This window comes from Pristis pectinata, chromosome 11 (genome assembly GCF_009764475.1).
Source record: "Pristis pectinata isolate sPriPec2 chromosome 11, sPriPec2.1.pri, whole genome shotgun sequence".
Taxonomy (NCBI): Eukaryota; Metazoa; Chordata; class Chondrichthyes; order Rhinopristiformes; family Pristidae; genus Pristis; species Pristis pectinata.
The window spans coordinates 5,230,488-5,248,639 of NC_067415.1; the positions used below are offsets into that span (position 1 = coordinate 5,230,488).

Below are 18,152 nucleotides of genomic sequence, written 5' to 3' on the forward strand. Positions count from 1 at the left end.
TGGTAGGTGCCTGGAACGGGCTGCCAGGGATAGTGGTGGAAACAGATACGATAGTGGTGTTCAAGAGGCTTTTAGAAAGACACATGAACATGCAGAGAATGGAGGGATATGGATCATTGGCAGGCAGAAGAGATTTAGTTTGATTTGCATTGTGTTCGGCATGTACCTCGTGGCCTGAAGGGCCTTTTCCTGTGCTGTACTGTTTTATGTTCTAGATCGGGCAGCATCTGTGGAGAGAAAAAAACATGAGTTAATGTTACAGGTAGAGGACCTTGCATCAAGTCTGGGAAAATAGCCAGTATATAAAGGTGGAGGAAGGGGGGGGAGCGAGGGCTGGCAGGTGATAGGTGGATCTACAGTTTAGCAACACTTTGATCACTTTGCACTAAAACAGACCTTGTTTTTTTTTTCTAATTTTGTGTTTTACTTGTAAAAATTGTGTATAATAAGTTTAATTTATGTTCTTCTTGTGAATGCTGTTTTTATGATGCCACGTGCCTGTGATGCTGCTGCAAGTTTTTCATTGCACTTGTGTACACCTGTAGTGCATATGACAATCATAGAACAGTACAGCACAATACAGGCCCTTCAGCCCACAATGTTGTGCTGACCTTTAAACCTTGCCTAAGACTATCTAAACCCTTCCTCCCACATATCCCTCTATTTTAAATTCCTCCATATGTCCATCTAGTAATCTCTTGAATTTGACCAATGTACCTGCCTCCACCACCACCCCAGGCAGCACATTCCATGCCCGAACCACTCTCTGGGTAAAAAACCTTCCTCTGGTATCTCCCTTGAACTTCCCACTCATTACTTTAACACTATGCCCTCTTGACACAATAAACTGGACTTTGAGTTTGATTCGAAACTAGAGGGCTTAGGTTTAAGGTGAGATGGGAAACATTTAAAGGGGACCCCTGAAAGGCAACTTCTTCACCCTCCGTAGATGCTGCCCGACACCATGTAGGTGGTGACGGATACCAGCCTCCCCTCCCTGGACTCTGTCTTTACCTCTCATTGTCTTGGTGAAGCAGCCAGCATAATCAAAGACCCTACCCACCCGGGACATTCTCTCTTCTCTCCTCTTCCATCGGGTAGAAGATACAGGAGCCTGAGGGCAAGTACCACCAACACTTAAGGACAGCTTCTACCCCACTGTGATAAGACTATTGAACGGTTCACTTATACGATAAGATGGACTCTGAACTCATGATCTACCTTGTTGTGACCTTGCACCTTATTGCACTGCACTTTCTCTGTAGCTGTGACACTTTACTCTGTACTGTTATTTATTTTACCTGTACTACATCAATGCGCTCTGTACTAACTTGATGTAACTGCACTGTGTAACGAATTGACCTGTACGATGGGTATGCAAGACAAGTTTTTCACTGTACCTCGGTACAAGTGCCAATACTAAACCAATACCAACACCTGCTAAGTTTGCCCCGGGCAATTGACTCTGAGCATTGAGTACAATGAGAGGAAGCGAGCAGCTGATTGGCCGAAGGGCGGTGCTGAGCCCGCCCCCTTCGGAGGCCAGCGCCGTGCACGGTGGGATACTGGAGGGCCCGACTGTCTGTTGGCGGCATCGGGAGTGTCGAAGCGGGCCATTTTAATCGGTGGAACAAGACTCCCTCTTCCCCCCCCCCCACCCTTTCCGCCCTCACCGCTTTCTCATGGGAGGGGGAAGAGAGAGCGAAGGATGCCGAGAGTTTGCACGACCCCGCACCGCAACAGGATAAGCGCCGAGCTCGGCCGCTCCAGGTTGCCCAGAGACCCCAAGAGGTGAGGCGGCTTCAGGCCTTTGGAGGCCGTGCCATAAGAGGGTGGGAACCGGGCTGAGGCCCCACCCTTACCGAGTCCGGATGGCGGCGTCCTGTGTTCAGATCGACGCCCGCCCAGGTTATTCACCGAAGCGGCGGCCTGAGGCCGCTGCGGGCGCGCTGGGAGCGGGAGGTAAACACTGGGCACTGCGCATGCGCGTTGCCCTCCTGGTAGATGAATGGGACCTCGAGTCAGGACGTCCCAAAGCCCTTCTGGTATTGGTATTAGTTTATTATTGTCGCTTGTACCGAGGTACAGTGAAACACTTGTCTTGCATACCCATAGTACAGGTCAATTCATTACACAGTGCAGTTACATTGAGTTAGTACAGAGTACATTGATGTAGTACAGGTAAAAACAATAACAGTACAGAGTAACGTGTCACAGCTACAGAGAAAGTGCAGTGCAATAAGGTGCAAGGTCACAACAAGGTAGATCGTGAGGTCAGAGTCCATCTCATCGTATAAGGGAACTGTTCAGTAGTCTTATCACAGTGGGGTTGAAGCTGTCCTTAAGTTTGGTGGTACGTGCCCTCAGGCTCCTGTATCTTCTACCCGATGGAAGAGGAGAGAAGACCGGGTGGGTGGGGTCTTTGATTATGCTGGCTGCTTCACCAAGACAGCGAGAGGTAAAGACAGAGTCCAAGGAGGGGAGGCTGGTGTCTGTGATGTGCTGGGCTGTGTCCACAATTCTCTGCAGTTTCTTGCGGTCCTGGGCAGAGCAGTTGCCGTACCAAGCTGTGATACATCCAGATAGGATGACCCGGGTAGGTGGGAATACTCAGGCTGGATCTGTGGAGGGAAAATCGGTTAATGTATCAGGCCATTGACCCTTCATCAGAACTGGAAAAGTGAGAAAGCAAGCATGTTTTAAGTTGTGGGAGGGATGGAGGAAAGAAATTGGTTTATTGTTGTCACATGTACTGAGGTCAGTGAAACACTTTGTTGTACGTGCCAACCATACAGATAATTTCATCACATCATTGAGGTAGTACAAAGGAAAACAATAACAGAATGTGGAATAAGGTGTTACAGTTACAGAGAAAGTGCAGTGTAGGCAGACAATAAGGTGCAAGGCCATAATGAGGTAGATTGTGAGGTCAAGAGTCCATCTTATTGTGCTGGGGACTGTTCAATAATCTTATAATAGTGGGATAGAATCTCCTTGAGCCTGGTGGTATGTGCTTTAAGGCTTTTGTATCTTCTGCCCGATGGGAGAGGGGAGAAGAGGGAATATCTGGGGTGGATAGGGTCTTTGATTATGTTGGCTGCTTTACCGAGGCAGCAAAAAGTGTAGACAGAGTCCATGGAGGGGAGGGAATATCTGTGATAGGATAGATTCTGAAGTTGCCCAGGTGACAGTTTTTGGTGCCATCTGGGAAAGCAAGCTGATTTGTCTGGGGGAATTTAAATAGAGTGAAATTAACTGGAGTTGTGAGGTGAAGTAGTTGCTTGAGATCTGGAAAAATAAATTGTTAGGAATACTCCGCAGATATAAAACTGTGGTTAGGCTGCATTTGTAATTCTGGTTGTCCTATTACAGGAAGGCTTTGCAGAGGGTGCAGAAGAGGTTTACCAGAATGCTGCCAGGATGAGTGGGTATGAGCTCCAAGGAGAGGTTGGACATAATTGGGTTGTTTTGCTCTGGAGCCTCAGAGGCTGAGGGTAGACCTAATAGAAGTTTATAAGATTATGAGAGGCATAGATAGGGAGGACAGTCAGAATCCTTTTCCCAGGGTAGAAATGTCAAGTACTAGAGAACATGCATTTAAAGTGAGGGGGGAATGTTTGTTTACATGGAGTGGTAGGTGCCTAGAATGGGCTGCCGGGGTATGGCGGAAGCAGATCCGATGGTGGTATTTAAGAGGCTTTTACCTAGACACATGAATATGCAGGGAATGGAGGGATATGGATCATTGGCAGGCAGAAGAGATTTAGTTTGATGTGCATCATGTTCAGCTGAAGGGCCTGTTCCTTTGTTCTAGATCAGATTGCAAGTGTAGAGACAGAAAATCTGAGTTAATGTTACAGTTGGAGCACGTTGCATCAAAACTGGTCATTTTGGACACACATAGGACACTTGATTATTTGAAATTGTTGAATTCAATATTGAATCCTGAGGGCTGCAGGATGCCTAGATGGAAAATGAGGTGCTTTACCCTGAGTTTATATTGGACTTCATTCAAACAGTGTAGCAGGTCAGTGGAATAGAGAATTAAAGCGATATAACCAGGATCTCAGGGTTTGCCCTTATGGACTGAACAGAGATGTTCTGCAAAGTGATCATCTAATCTGTGATTGTTTTCTCCCACATGGAGAAGATTACATTGAATGCATATGGAGCACAGAACACTAGACTGGAAAAAGTGCAAGTGAATTCCAGCACAGTGGTGCAACTTGTGAAGCTGCTGCCCTGCAGCTCCAGCAATCCGGATTCAATCTTGACCTCCGGTGTTGGCTGTTTGGAGTTTGCACGTTCTCCCTGTGACCGTGCGGGTTTCCTCCTGGTGCTCTGGTGTCCTCCCATATCCCAAAGACGTGGGTTGGTAAGTGATTTGGCTGTTGTAAATTGCCCCTCCTGTATGGTAGGGTCTGAGAGGGGTGGGGGGAATTGATGGGAATGTGGTGCAAATATATATAAAAAAAGAATTAGGTGTTTGATGGTTGACACGGACTTGGGACGAAGATCCTGTTTCTTTGCTGTTTCCTTACTGATGAGGTAAAAATGCAGATGTTGCATCTCCTGTGGTTGTATGTAAAAGTGCTTTGAGAGTGGGAGTGGTTGTTGGACTTGGGTGAACCAGCAACTTGTGAAGGGAATGATCCTATTGGAATACTGAAAGGGATGGGGGCTCTCGGAAGAGGAAGGTGGTGGAATCTTGTTGAAAGTAGTGGAGATTACTGAAGGTGATCAATTGAATGTGAAGGCCTGTGAGGAAAGGGGAACCCAATCCTTGCTCGGCTAGGAGTAGAAGGGATGAGACTGAAGTGTGGGAAATATGGTAGGTGGTTGAGAGCCTTATTAGTTACAGTTGAGGGGAAATCGCTGTTAAGAAAGGAAATCTTCTCAAGCACTGGTATAGAAGGTCTTGTCATGAGAACAAATGTGACAGATGTTGAAATTGGTAGAATGGAACGGAACCCTTCTAGAGAGCAGTGTGGGGAGAAGTGTAGTCAAGGCAGCTCTGGGACTTGTGGGCTTGGAATAGATTTTGGTTGCTAATCTATCCCTGAGATGGGAACAGACAAGTCAGGAAAGGGGAGAGTTGGGTGTGAACCATGTGGAAATGAGAGTAGGGTGGAACTTGGCAGCAAGTATGAAAATTTCAAGTTTGGTATAAGGGCAGAATGAGATGAGCATAGCTTGGGCTTGTGTGAGTTCCCATGGCTACATCTTTCATTTGGAGTAAAACATCACTGTTGAAATCAGTGTGCCTTTTATTTGGAGTAAGTGGATGTTGAAAGAGAAGCTTTTCAATGTGAGAATGAATTCAACTAGGCAAATGAGAGTGGTGGAGTAGGGGGACTATTTGGACCTCTGTTCAAGGTTCTCAGGTCATCTTTGTGTTAGATGGAGGTGTAGAGGGAAAATAAAGTGCTAGAACTGTGAGATAAATAGGGATGTTATAAATGACAGTGTCTGTGGCGAGAGAAAAACTGAGTTAATGTTATGGGATGATGACCTTTCATGAGAAGTGGCCATTTCTTATCCAAAATGTTCAAGCTGATTACCTGATATTGTTAGATGCAGTGTTGAGTTCTGAAGGCTGTAATGTGTCTTGTTGGAAGATGGAATGCTGTTCATCCAGGTTGTTGAGGTGGTCTAAATGCAGAGATCAGAGGGGAGTGGAGAATTAAAGTGACAGGCAACTAGATGTTTGGAGCTGCCCTTGAGAACTGAACCGAGGTGTTCTGCAAAGTGGTCACCCCATCTGACCACGTTGACCACCCCATGTTGATGCTTACAATTTGGTCGTCTCCGCATTGGGGAAACAGTTGCAGATTGGGAGACCACTTTGCACAACTTCTTCATTTAGTCTGCAAGGGTGATCCTGAGCTTTCGGTTTCCTGTCAGTTTAATTGTCCATTGCACTCTAACTCTGACCTGTCTTTTGGCTTCTTACATTGTTCTCATGAAGCTCAAAGAAATTTGACGAACAACATCATTATTGTACTTTGGACTTAATGTTGAAAGTAACAATTTCAGATTACGAATCTTTCCAGTGTGCATAAGAAGTGCTTAATTCTGATGAAAGGTCACCATCCTGTAACATTAACTCCACATTTTTTCTCTGCACAAATGTTGCCTGACTCGCTGTGTATTTCCAGAATTTTCTGTTTTTATTTCGGACTTCCAACATTTGTAGTTTTGTGTTGTCAAGTACTTTCTGAAATGTAGTCGCTATATTGTCAGAAATGGCCACCAGTTTCTGCACAGTGAGCTCTCACAAGTATGAGTGGCATTGACCATATCAATGTGGAAATTGCACAATGGGAGAAAACAGCAAAGTAAACTTGAGGCTGCAGAAAATCATGTATTGACTGTCGGAGCAGACTTGAGGGATTATATGGCCCAATACTCCACCAGTTCCATATGTTCTTATAATATGAAGGGGCCAGTTTTGATTTTGTACATGTCTGTAATCATTCTGTTATGGTGGAGCTCTGTATGACATGTTGTGACCAAGCTCTGACAGATCACACAGACATTTGCTGAAGTGTCTTGTAAAGAGATATTTGCATGACATTGTTTGGACTAAACAAGTGCTTCAATTTGTGCAGAAAATGCCCTGAAGAACAACTGTGGAATGTTCTCAAATAACAATGTTGCTGAGCTATCCAAGATGTTAGGCCAGAATTTTAATTAGATGGGGGTTTTAAGGAGCATCTTAAGAGGAAAAGAAGTAGGCAAGCGCTGAGATTTAGTGAGGAATTTCCAGAGTTCAGGGCCTTGGCAGTTGGGGGAATGATAACTATTGAGGAACTTATTAAGTCCAGCGTTGGCCAAGTCGCCACAAGCACAGGGAACCCAGAGGGTTGTGAAGCAGGAGGTTGGAGACAGAGGCTGAGAATATGGAGGGATTTTGGGAGAAAAGAGTCAATAATTTTATAAACAAGGTGCTGCTTAATAAGAAACTCCAAACTTTTCAGATGGATTTAGGTCCTTCTGGACAGGTGAGATGGAATTGGGGGGCAATATCAAGTCAGGGCTGTATTTCGAAATGTGACTGGTTTCTGTGACCCTTGTTAAATGAAGGAGATAAATATACCTTGAGCCATTCTGGAAGGGTATGTGTCTGAACTTCAGCTGAGGATCAGGTCAAGTTTGCATTTGATTTCTGTGGTTAATTAACCACTGAGTACCTCTGGTGCCAAAGTTGGTGGCTTTTGTATAGCTGTATCAACAGAATCTTCAGAAAATAAAATCCACCATATTCTCACTTCTGATACACAATTTAATCTTTTTTCTTTGATTTGTGTTACTTTTAGATAACAGTTATTGTTTTGAGGTATAAATTTTCTTGAAGCTACTGCCAATTATATTGATATTTTGATTCAAATAGTCAAAGTAATTGGGGATTCCAACTTAGATTTTTTTCAAAAGTACTTAATTATCTCTGAAATGCTGTGGAATGTCCTAAAGTTGTCAAATGCCATATAAGTGCAAACTTTTCCTATTTTTGCTACTTGACAGATCTGTTGACATTAATTATTTATAAATACATGAAATATTTGCTTTAATTGAAGGACATAAATATGCCTCTCTGTCATTGTTTGGAATGTTTTCTCATTCATGTACACATGCCAAATCTATCCAGTGCTCTTGGGAGTGAACTGTAGGTCAAAATTCAAACACAGACATTTTTCTGAAATAGATTTTGCTTTTGGAAAAGGTGTTAGGAAAATCTTAAAACTATCTTTTTCTGTTGACAGGAGGCAGCCACTTTTTTAGTCCTTGGCCCTCCTTAAGAAAAATAAACATCTACTTGTGCACGTGTGTGGTTTTATCATCATTCAAATAGAAATCTTACTAATTCCTGATTACTTTTCGGTTGAATTTGTTGGATGTTAATCAGCTGATTTTTCTATTACCCTGATTACTTTTCTATTACATGGGATCCAGGGAAACATGGCTGTGTGGATTCAGAATTGGCTCGCCCATAAAAGAGGCTCGCCCATAAAAGACAGAGGGTGGTTGTAGATGGAGCATATTCTGCCTGGAGGTCGGTGACCAGTGATGTTCCGCAGCGATCTGTTCTGGGACCCCTGCTCTTTGTGATTTTTGTTTTTATGAATGACTTGGATGAGGATGTGGATAGGTGGATTAGTAAGTTTGCAGATGACACGAAGGTTGGTGGTGTTGTGGATAGTGTAGAAGGTTATTGTAGGTTACAACAGGACATTGATAGAATGCAGAGCTGGGCTAAGAAGTGGCAGATGGAGTTCAACCTGGAAAAGTGTGAAGTGATACACTTTGGAAGATGGAATTTGAAGACAGAATACAAGGTTAATAACAGGATTCTTAGTAGTGTGGAGGAACAGAGGGATCTTGGGGTCCACATCCATAGATCCCTCAAGGTTGCCGTGGAGCTTGATAGGGTTGTTAAGAAGGTGTATGGTGTGTTGGTCTTCATTAATCGGGGTATTGAGTTCACGAGCCATGAGGTAATGTTGCAGCTCTATAAAACTCTGGTTAGACCACACTTGGAGTATTGTGTTCAGTTCTTGTCACCTCATTATAGGAAGGATGTGGAAGCTTTAGAGAGGGTGCAGAGGAGATTTACCAGGATGCTGGGGATTGGAGAGCATGTCTTATGAGGATAGGCTGTGAGCTAGGGCTTTTATCTTTGGAGAGAAGGAGGATGAGGTGACTTGATAGAGGTGTACAAGATGATAAGAGGCATAGATCGAGTGGACAGTCAGAGACTTTTTCCCAGGGCGAAAATGGCTAACATGAGGGGGCATAATTTTAAGGTGACTGGAGGAAGGTATAAGGGGGATGTCAGGGATAGGTTTTTTACACAGAGAGTGGTGGGTGTATGGAATGCACTGCTGGCAGAGGTTGTGGGGGCAGATGCATTAGGGACATTTAAGAGACTCTTAGACAGGCACATGAAAGATAGAGAAATGGAGGGCTATGTGGGAGGGAAGGGTTAGATGGATCTTAGAGCAGGATAAAATGTTGGCACAACACAGTCGGCCAAAGGGCCTGTACTGTGCTGTAATGTTCTATGTTCTGATTAGGATCTATTGTCTGAGCACAGTATCAGAATCAATAGCTTCTTTAATGAGTAAATAGAATCAGTGTTACACAGCACAGAAACAGTCCTCGTAGCCCACTGCATCCATGCCAACCTTTTTTTTGCCCATCTGCACCAAAGAGCAGGAGTGGGTGATGTTGCCTCCTGAGCCTGCTCTGGCTGTCAATGAGTTCTTGGCTTATCTGTGGCCTGAGCTCCGTTTTCCTGACTGATCCCCATATTTATTGATTGCAAAACTTAATTTATTTCACCCTTGAACATACTAAATGACAGCATCCATAATACCCTGTGATGGAAGATTCCACAGACTCAAAAGTCTTGGGCTTCTTTTATCAGCCTTCTCTGGCCAACTCCTTATCTTAAGACTGCTTCCTTGTCCTAGACTCCTCCATCAAGCCTCCTTATGTTTCAATGAGATTACTTCTCATTCTTCTAAATTCTGGAGGGCACATTCTGATCGGTTTCTTTCATGGATTCCTCCTTCACCCCAGCCTTAAAAATAGAAAAATACTCTGCTCCAACCCCTCGGAAAAGGAGTTCCAAAGACTCAACCTCTGAGGGAAGAAATTCTTCCTCCTCTCAGCCTTAAATAGGCACTTCTCTCTCTAGACTCTCCCATGAGTAGAAATCTGCTCTCAGCATTTACCCTGTTTAGCTTCCCCTAAAAATCTTGTAACCCTCTCATTCTTCTAAAATCCAATGAGTAGAATCCCAATTTAGTTAAACTCTCCTCATAGGACACTCTCTTCAAACTGGGATTATCCAAGTGAACCTTCTTTAAACTGTTTCCAATGGAATAATATCTCTTCTTAAATAAGGGCACCAAAATTGTTGGCAGTAATCTGGCTGTGGTTTTACTAGTGCCTTGTGCAGCTTCATTAAGATTTCTTACCTTTGTAATCCAACCCCCTCAATAATTTTCCATTAGACTTCCCTATTACCTGCTGCACGTGTGACAATTTTCCGTGTTTAATGTTACTGCTTTCTGCATTTTTTCTATTTAAATAGTACACAGTATTTTTTCTTCAACCTTCCTAATTGAACAACTTCACATTTCCCACATTATGCTCCATTTACCAGCTTTTTGTGCATTCACTTAAACTATCAATATCTCTCTGTAACCTGGTTGTATTCTCCTCATAATTTGCCTTGCCGCCTATCTTTGAGTCATCCGCAAACTTGGCTGTCATACGTTCACTCTGTTCCTTCAAGTCATTAATATATATTGTAAATGGTTGCGGTTCCAAGCACTGATCTCTATGGTATACCACCGATTACAAGTTGCCAACCTAAAGACCATCCCCCTATCCCCACTTGTTGGCGAATAGGCAGGAAGCAATATATGCCAATATATTGCCTCCAACAGCATGGATTATCTTCCTTTGTGGCTTGCCCTTTTGTGAGGCACCTCATTGAATGCCTTCTGGAAGTTCAATGACGATACATCTACTGATTTCTCTCTATCTACTCGGGTCGAGACTTCATCAAAAGATTCTAAATTTGTCAGACACGCTCTCCCTAACATGAAGCTATGCTGACCCTTCTTGCTTGGATTATGATTTTTCAAATGTGTTATGTCTTGTTAGTAATTGGTTCCAGCATTTTTCCATTAGATATTGGGCTACTCAGCATATGGTTACGTGCTTTTTTGCCTCCCTCCCTTTTTGAATAGGTGTGTCGCATTGGCAGTTTTCCAATCTCATGGTGTTTCTCCAGAATTTGAGGATTTTTGGAAGATCACAACTAACGCATCCACTAACCTGGTAGCCACTTCTTTGCAAGGCATGCTTTTATATTTGAATATTTAGTTGTCATGTGTAACTGCTTGTCATATGTATATGCACTTCTTGTTACATGCAGATTTTTAAATTTTGCTGAGATGTGTTCAGCATTAAAAGAGTAATATTCAGTGTTTGTGATCCCATGACTTTAATGTTTTATAATTGAATGAGAAACAAGGCTTGCATGCATCAAACGTTTTATTTCTAAAGCTTGATGTTTATGCAAACTAGTAGACTATTTGTTCACATAATTTTTGAAATGATGAAACCAGCAGAAACACTAGGCTCACGGAGCAGAATACTATCAAGCTTGAAAAATTGAATAAAGGCATAGAGATAAGATCATGAATAGCTTTAGTAGAAAAGTTTGCCGTTACTTATGTAACTTAGACATCGGTTTCAACATAAAGGTCATCAGCTCACAATAGTTCATTGCTCCTGGTGTATAGGGGACACAAGTTAATAAAGTTCATGTTAGGAATAACCATTACAGCTATAAAGTGAAGTTGAATGGATGTGACAACAATGGAGGTGCACTCTTTTTTTGGATGGGGTTTGAGGGGAAGCGGTAGGAAGTATCCTATGTAATTGGAGCTAAGAATGAAAATGAAATAAACATAATCGAAGGAGGATGAAAAAAGTTAAGAACAACAAAGTACTGCCATTCCCACGTGCCTGGTACCCATGTTCTTCTAGGTGTTATAAAGATTGCTCCTTTTTGAAAAGTAAACAATTTACCTCAGATTTTGAGAGGCATTCTTTGTTTCTAATCATGTCTTAGTTCAAGTTTTTTTCCATATACAGCCTACATTGGAAAGATGTAATGGTGCTGCTGGTATTTGTTTCATGGTTCTTATGATACCAATGTGAATCATTTACAGACACCATTTGCTTTACTGAAATGTTAGTTGTAACACCATTGAAGGAAGGTTTTTTGTTGCATTTGACTGTGCAGATGAATCGCAGTTCCTGCTTCATGTGTAAAATGCAACAGAATAAATGGAATTACAATAAAAGGAAACCTTACAACTTCAGTATTTCATTCTCTCAGAATCGTATGGCAACTTCTGTTTCAAGTGTTCGTGTTGATTAGTTTTCTTGCAGAGTAATTAAACCTCACTCTTTTCAATGTAGTTGCAGAGTTGGGCTGACCCTGTAGGACGCCACCCATCGCTATGCCTGCTGTTTGGCCGACTCTTCTGGACCTCAGCAGGGATGAGTGCAAGAGAATACTTCGAAAGCTTGGTAGAACATTGTGAATTATTTTCTTTACTGTTGGAGTCAAATTTACTGTTGTTTTTCATGTTCATGTGTAATCTGCAGGGTTCACAGAACTTTATTGTGGAACTAGTTATGTGTTGCAATCAGCCTCAATGTCTCTAAATTAGGAAGGAAAGGGGAATAAATATAGCCAGTGTTCCTTTTTCTGATTAGGTTTCCATTGACCTTCATTGGTAAATCTGTTTGTCTATTAATGCATGTTGCATTTAAACAGTCTGACGTTTCCTGTTGCGGATGGGGCATGAATGAAGACCAAGGTAGACACTGGAGAGGGATAGGCAAGGAAAGGAATGGAGAAAATTGGATCAGGGAATCGTTTCCTTTAGCAATTCGTTCACTTTGGTGGGGAAAATTGCATTGTGAACTTCCTCGTATTTCTTGCATAATCTGAATCAGAATGAATTATTCTGTTTCATTAGGCCTGCTGATCTGCTGAAGTTTTGACGTTAGGCTAAAATGGGTTATTTGGATGTGACAACTTTTAAGACAGAAGTTACAGTTCTAATAAAAGCTGCAGATTAAGATTGATTTTAAAAATTTATTGATTAATTGGATAGTATTCCCAGTAAATTCATTTTCGAAGTTTTACTCCTTTCTGAAATCAAACTAATACTAGAATTATTAGGTTGAGGCCAATAGCTGTAAGTCAGCAACAAAAGTACATTTCCAAAATGTTTTGCTATATTCAGCTGTTGGGAGATGAGACACTTGTTAGTTTTATAAATTAGTCAGAATGATGCACTTATCTGAGAATGTTTGAAGATAAGTCACAGCTTATAGTAATTAATTCTGTGACATTTGCTATCAAAAATACTTAAGTCTTAAATCACCTGATATTCTAGCCAGCATCCTTGATCTTCAAACACATGCATGGAAGCATTGCACTTCCAAAAATTTCAGTCTAGTTATGGGTGTTTTGAGATCAAAAAATCAGAAATATTGTTGAAAGATAATTGGCAAACACAATGTAACAAAACACATTTTTTCAATGGACAGGAAATGTGTAGATTACAAATATGATTTCTCTTTTCCTCTTGTAGAACTTGAAGCTTATGCTGGTGCTATCAGTGCACTCCGTGCACAAGGTGACCTTACAAAAGAAAAGAAGGATCTTCTTGGAGAATTGGCCAAAGTTCTGAGGTAAATGATTTTTTTTTAAGATTTCCTCAAGTTCTGTGTTCCTAATATGTGTTTTTTTTAACTGCTCACATCCCTAGTCTTAACTTTCTTGTTTGTCTCCCATCATATGGGTTAAGTATAAATGATTTACTTCTGAGGAGGGATCAAGAGTAGTAGATATAAAATGAAAGTGGTTGGCAAAAAAGTCTGAAGTGATGTGAGCAAAAGACTTTACATGCAGCAGATTTTAGGATCTGGAAAGCACTGTTGGTGGGGAGTTGTAGAGGCAGATTTTGTTGTCCTGTTGAAAAGGGATCTAGATGGTACTTGAAAGAAATCTAGACCAATGGGAACATTTATTGTCTAACATAGAACTTCCTAAATTGCTTCATGAAATGGTTAATCAACATTTGACAGGCCACAGGAAGAAGTTATTGGGGGGTGATTTATGAGAGGTGGAGATATAGAACCTGTCCACTTCTATACTTCTGTCTGTAACTGGAGATCACCAAGGCTTGTATGCTTGGAGGTGGGAATGGCTGAGGCTAATGGATGAAATTGAGAACAAAAATGAAAATTTAACAATTATGAAATTAAAGCACTGCCAGACCAGATACCAATCTTCTCAGTAAGCACGGAATGAAAACCCAATTCTTCTTCTGAATTATAAAAGAACATTTTGGATGACTACTAATTTCCAAAGATTGGAAGATTCCCAGGAGAGCACTGGAGTAGTCAAAACAAAACAACCTTAATTTCAGGGAACATTGATGATTTTTCTTTTCTCCACTAGCATTTCAACAGAGCGTCACCGTGCTGAAGTTCGAAGGGCAGTTAACGATGAAAGGCTGATGACCATTGCACATCAGTAAGTTTATCTCCAGAGTGATTATTTACTCAAGAATTTACTTCTATTATTTGCTTGGATTGTAGTGTTCAATAGCTTGGTTTCCCAGTAGGGTCTTTCTCCATGAGGACAGTAAATTAACATTGCCCAGTGTATAGCATCATCATTTTGTTTACAGTGAGAATTGCAAATTAAGACATACCAAATCTCAAACTCCTAACAAAGTAGAGCTGCTGGTGTGCCGCCTTCATGATTGCATCAGTGTGTTGGGTCCAGGACAGATCCTCTGAGATGTTGACACCCAAGAACTTGAAGCTGCTCACCCTTTCCACCACTGACCCCTCAATGAGGACTGGTGTGTGTTCTCCCGACTTCCCCTTCCTGAAGTCCACAATCAATTCCTTGGTCTTGCTGACGTTGAGTATGAGGTTGTTGTTGCGCCAGCACTCAACCAGCCGATCTATCTCACTCCTGTACGCCGCCTCATCGCCATCTGCCAACAACAGTGGTGTTATCAGTGAATTTATAGAGGGCGTTTGAGCTGTCCCCACAGTCATGAGTGTAGAGAGAATAGAGCAGTAGGCTAAGCCCGCATCCTTGAGGTGCACCTGTGTTGATTGTCAGCGAGGAGAAGTTATTACTGATCCGCACTGACTGTGGTCTCCTGATAAGGAAGTCAAGGATCCAGTTGCAGAGGGAGGTCCAGAGGCCCAGGTTTTGAAGCTTGTTGATTAGTACTGAGGGGATGATGGTGTTGAACGCTGAGCTGTAATCGATAAACAGCAGCTTGACATGTCCTGCAGTTGTCTAGGTGCTCCACAGCTAGTGTGGAGAGCCAGTGGGATTGCGTTTGCTGTAGACCTGTTGTGGTGGTCGGTGAATTGCAGCAGGTCCAGGTCCTTGCTCAGGCAGGAGTTAATTCCAGTTATGATCAACTTCTCAAAGCACTTCATCACAGTAGATGTGAGTGTTACTGGGTGATAGTCGTTGAGGCAACTCACCCTGCTCTTCTTGGGCACCGGTATGATTAATGCCTTTTTGAAGCAGGTGGGAACCTCACACTACAGCAGTGAGAGGTTGAAGATGTCCTTGAACACTCCAGCCAGTTGGTTGGCACAGATTTTCAGTGCCCTGTCATGTACACCATTGGGGCCTGAAATCCTTTTGTTCAGTGCAAACGGTGCAATGCGTGACAAGGAGGTGACACATGAATTTGTGACGTGTCAGAGGTAAACACTTCAGAATACCACAATAGATAATTGAGGGCCACTGTATTTGTTTATTGTCTGATGTGAAACTTCTGGTGTATACTCCTACTTCTGTCTCCAATTTTGGACAGGATGTGTTGGCCTTCCTGTCTGCCAGTTCTCCTTATCTACTTCAGAGCCTTTCCTCTTACTGTCTGAGTTGATTCTCTGCCCACTGCCAGCTTCTGCTCCTTGCTCTGATGTTAGGCCATTTCATAATTGCTTCTATGTCTATTGCATTTTATTTTCCATTCATTTGTTTTGAAAGAAGTTCGAGTAATAGGATGCTGATATATATGTATGTGTGTGCGCACGCATCGGTTCATTAACTCAAGGAAATTAGGGTGTGTGTTTTAGAGGCTGCCAAACTAGGATATCTGCAATGGAGATGAGACTGCAGATACTGGAATCTGGAGCAAAAAATACACCGCTGCAAGGGCTCAGCGTATTGAGTAGCATCTCTGTGTTCGTGGAAGGGATGGGGGGGAAGGAATTGTTGACGTTTCAGGTAGGATAGCAGCAGGGTAGTGAGTACGGTTTATACCCAGAGTCCGAGTCTTAATGGGGTGTCATGAATTTTACTGAAGAGAATATGAAGGTTAGTAGGGCAGCTTTACAGGTAATATTTTCATTTTCTTTATTCTTTTTATGATAAATTTTGTATTGGAAAAGTCAGGTGACTTAATCTTGGAAAATTATTTTTCTTGTTTAACTTTTCTTGATTGAATGCAATTTGGTAGAAAAATATTTTTCATACCACGAAGAGGAACAAATGAAAATCTCAAATTAAAAAGGAGAAAAGTAAATTTAAGCATTAAACAAACGAAGAAGAAATAATTTACCACCTTGACTAGGTTCTGCTCGTAAAAGTTTGTTATAATGTAATAAAGTTTCTCAAGTACAACAATCAGGTGGTAATTTAAGGTGTTTCTTCTGATGAACATAATCTGTAAAAGAAGAAAAATATTGTGCGTTGAACAAAAATGTGTATTCATCTTTACTTGTAGCATGTCTGGGCCAAACAGCTCAGCAGAATGGTCCATTGAAGGTCGTCGACTTGTCCCCCTCATGCCCAGGCTGGTTCCTCAGACCGCATTCACGGTGACAGCGAATGCAGTAGCGAATGTGGCAGCTCTCCATAATGCCACTCTTCCAACACCAGCTGAAACTGGTAACAAAGAAGGTGAGCTTTTTCTCTTGGGCCACATCTGGTTTCTTTTATGCAATTTATTTTTAAATCTAAGAAATGGCCTGCCTTTTAGAAAGGGGAGGGTATCCTAGATGGTGTAGTGGATTGCTATACTGACAAGTTCTGAGAGAATTCTAATCAAGCCCAGACTGATGCAGTGACAATATCATTTCTCTTGTTGATAAATGACTTGCTATTTTGCTTTTAGCTCATGTCAAACTGCGTGATTTGTTGTTCAGGTAGCATGGTCATATAAATTCTGTCAATTTTGGATCTGCTTATCTCGAATTTCATTTAAGATTTACAGGAAATTGGCTCATTATAGAATCGATTGCAATTAAAATGTCCTATCAGCAAACAACTTCTCTTGTAATAATAAAATGGGCTATATCTTTTAATCGTAGAAGTTTGTGTTGAAAATTTAAAATCCTCAGTGAGAAGAATGAAATATTGAGAGTACAGAATCTGTATGTTCCTGTTAGAATAAAAGGTAAGGCTAACAGGTTTAGGGAACCTTGATTATCAAGGGATATTGAGGCCCTAGTAAAGAAAAAGGAGGAGGTGCATATCAGGTATAGACGTTTAGGAGGTTAGGATCAAATGAGGTGCTTGAGGAGTATAAGAAATGCAAGAGAACACTTAAGAGAGAAATCAGGAGGGCAAAAAGAGGACACGAGGTTGCTCTGGCAGACAGGGTGAAAGAGAATCCCAAGAGTTTTGATAGGGACAAAATTGGTCCTCTTGAAGATCAGCATGGTCATCTGTGCACGGAGCCAAAAGAGATGGGGGAGATCTTAAATGATTTTTTTGCATCCATATTTACTCTGGAGTTGCACACAGACTATAGAACTGAGGCAAAAGAGTAGTGAGGTCATGGACCATATCCGGGTTATGGAAGAGGAGGTGCTTGCTGTCTTGAGGCGAATTAGGGTGGATAAATCCCCAGGCCCAGACAAGGTGTCCTCTCGGACCTTGTAGGAGGCTAGTGCAGAAATCGCAGGGGCTCTGGCAGAGATATTGAAAATGTCCTTGGCCACAGTTGCGGTGTGCTGGAGGATAGCTAATGTTCCTTTGTTCAAGAAAGGCTCTAAGAATAAGCTGGGAAATTATAGGCCAGTGAGCCTGATGTCAGTCATGGGTAAATTATTGGAAGGTATTCTAAGAGACAAGATATACAAGTACTTGGATAAACAGGGCTTGATTAGGGATAGTCAACTTGGCTTTGTGCATGGTAGGTCATGTCTAACCAATCTTATATTTTCGAGGAGGTAACCAAGAAGGTCAATGAGGGAAAGGCAGTGGACGATGTTTACATGGACTTCAGCAAGGCCTTCGACAAATTCCACATGAGGCTGGTCCAGAAGGTTGTCACTTGACATTCAGGATGAAGTAGTCAATTGGATTCAACAGGGGCTGAGCAGGAGAAGCCAGGCAGTGGGAGTAGATGGTTGTCTCTCTGTCTGGAGGTCTGTGTCTAGCAGTGTGCTGCAAGGATGGCTGCTGGGTCCATTGTTGTTTTTCATCTATATTAATGATTTAGATGATAATGTGGTAAACTGGATCAGCAAATTTATGGATGACACCAAGATTGGGGGCG

General features: G+C 42.1%; 1 protein-coding gene across 11 annotated transcripts in view; it reads left to right on the forward strand.

Annotated features, from left to right (window-relative positions):
* Nucleotides 1–1,512: 1,512 nt before the first annotated feature.
* emsy (EMSY transcriptional repressor, BRCA2 interacting) overlaps nt 1,513–18,152 on the forward strand; it is a 75,422-nt gene continuing 58,782 nt past the window's right edge. For 5 of the 11 annotated variants that reach the window (XM_052025663.1, XM_052025670.1, XM_052025667.1 and 2 more), the window contains exons 1-5: nt 1,572–1,791; nt 12,007–12,117; nt 13,194–13,293; nt 14,066–14,140; nt 16,374–16,549. In XM_052025663.1, coding sequence (XP_051881623.1) covers nt 12,048–12,117; nt 13,194–13,293; nt 14,066–14,140; nt 16,374–16,549 — 421 coding nt within the window. In that variant the 5' untranslated portion in view covers nt 1,572–1,791; nt 12,007–12,047. Of the gene's footprint in view, nt 1,792–4,150; nt 4,376–10,763; nt 10,874–12,006; nt 12,118–13,193; nt 13,294–14,065; nt 14,141–16,373; nt 16,550–18,152 lie in introns of all 11 variants that reach the window. The other 6 variants (XM_052025666.1, XM_052025664.1, XM_052025665.1 and 3 more) reach the window with 6 other exon arrangements.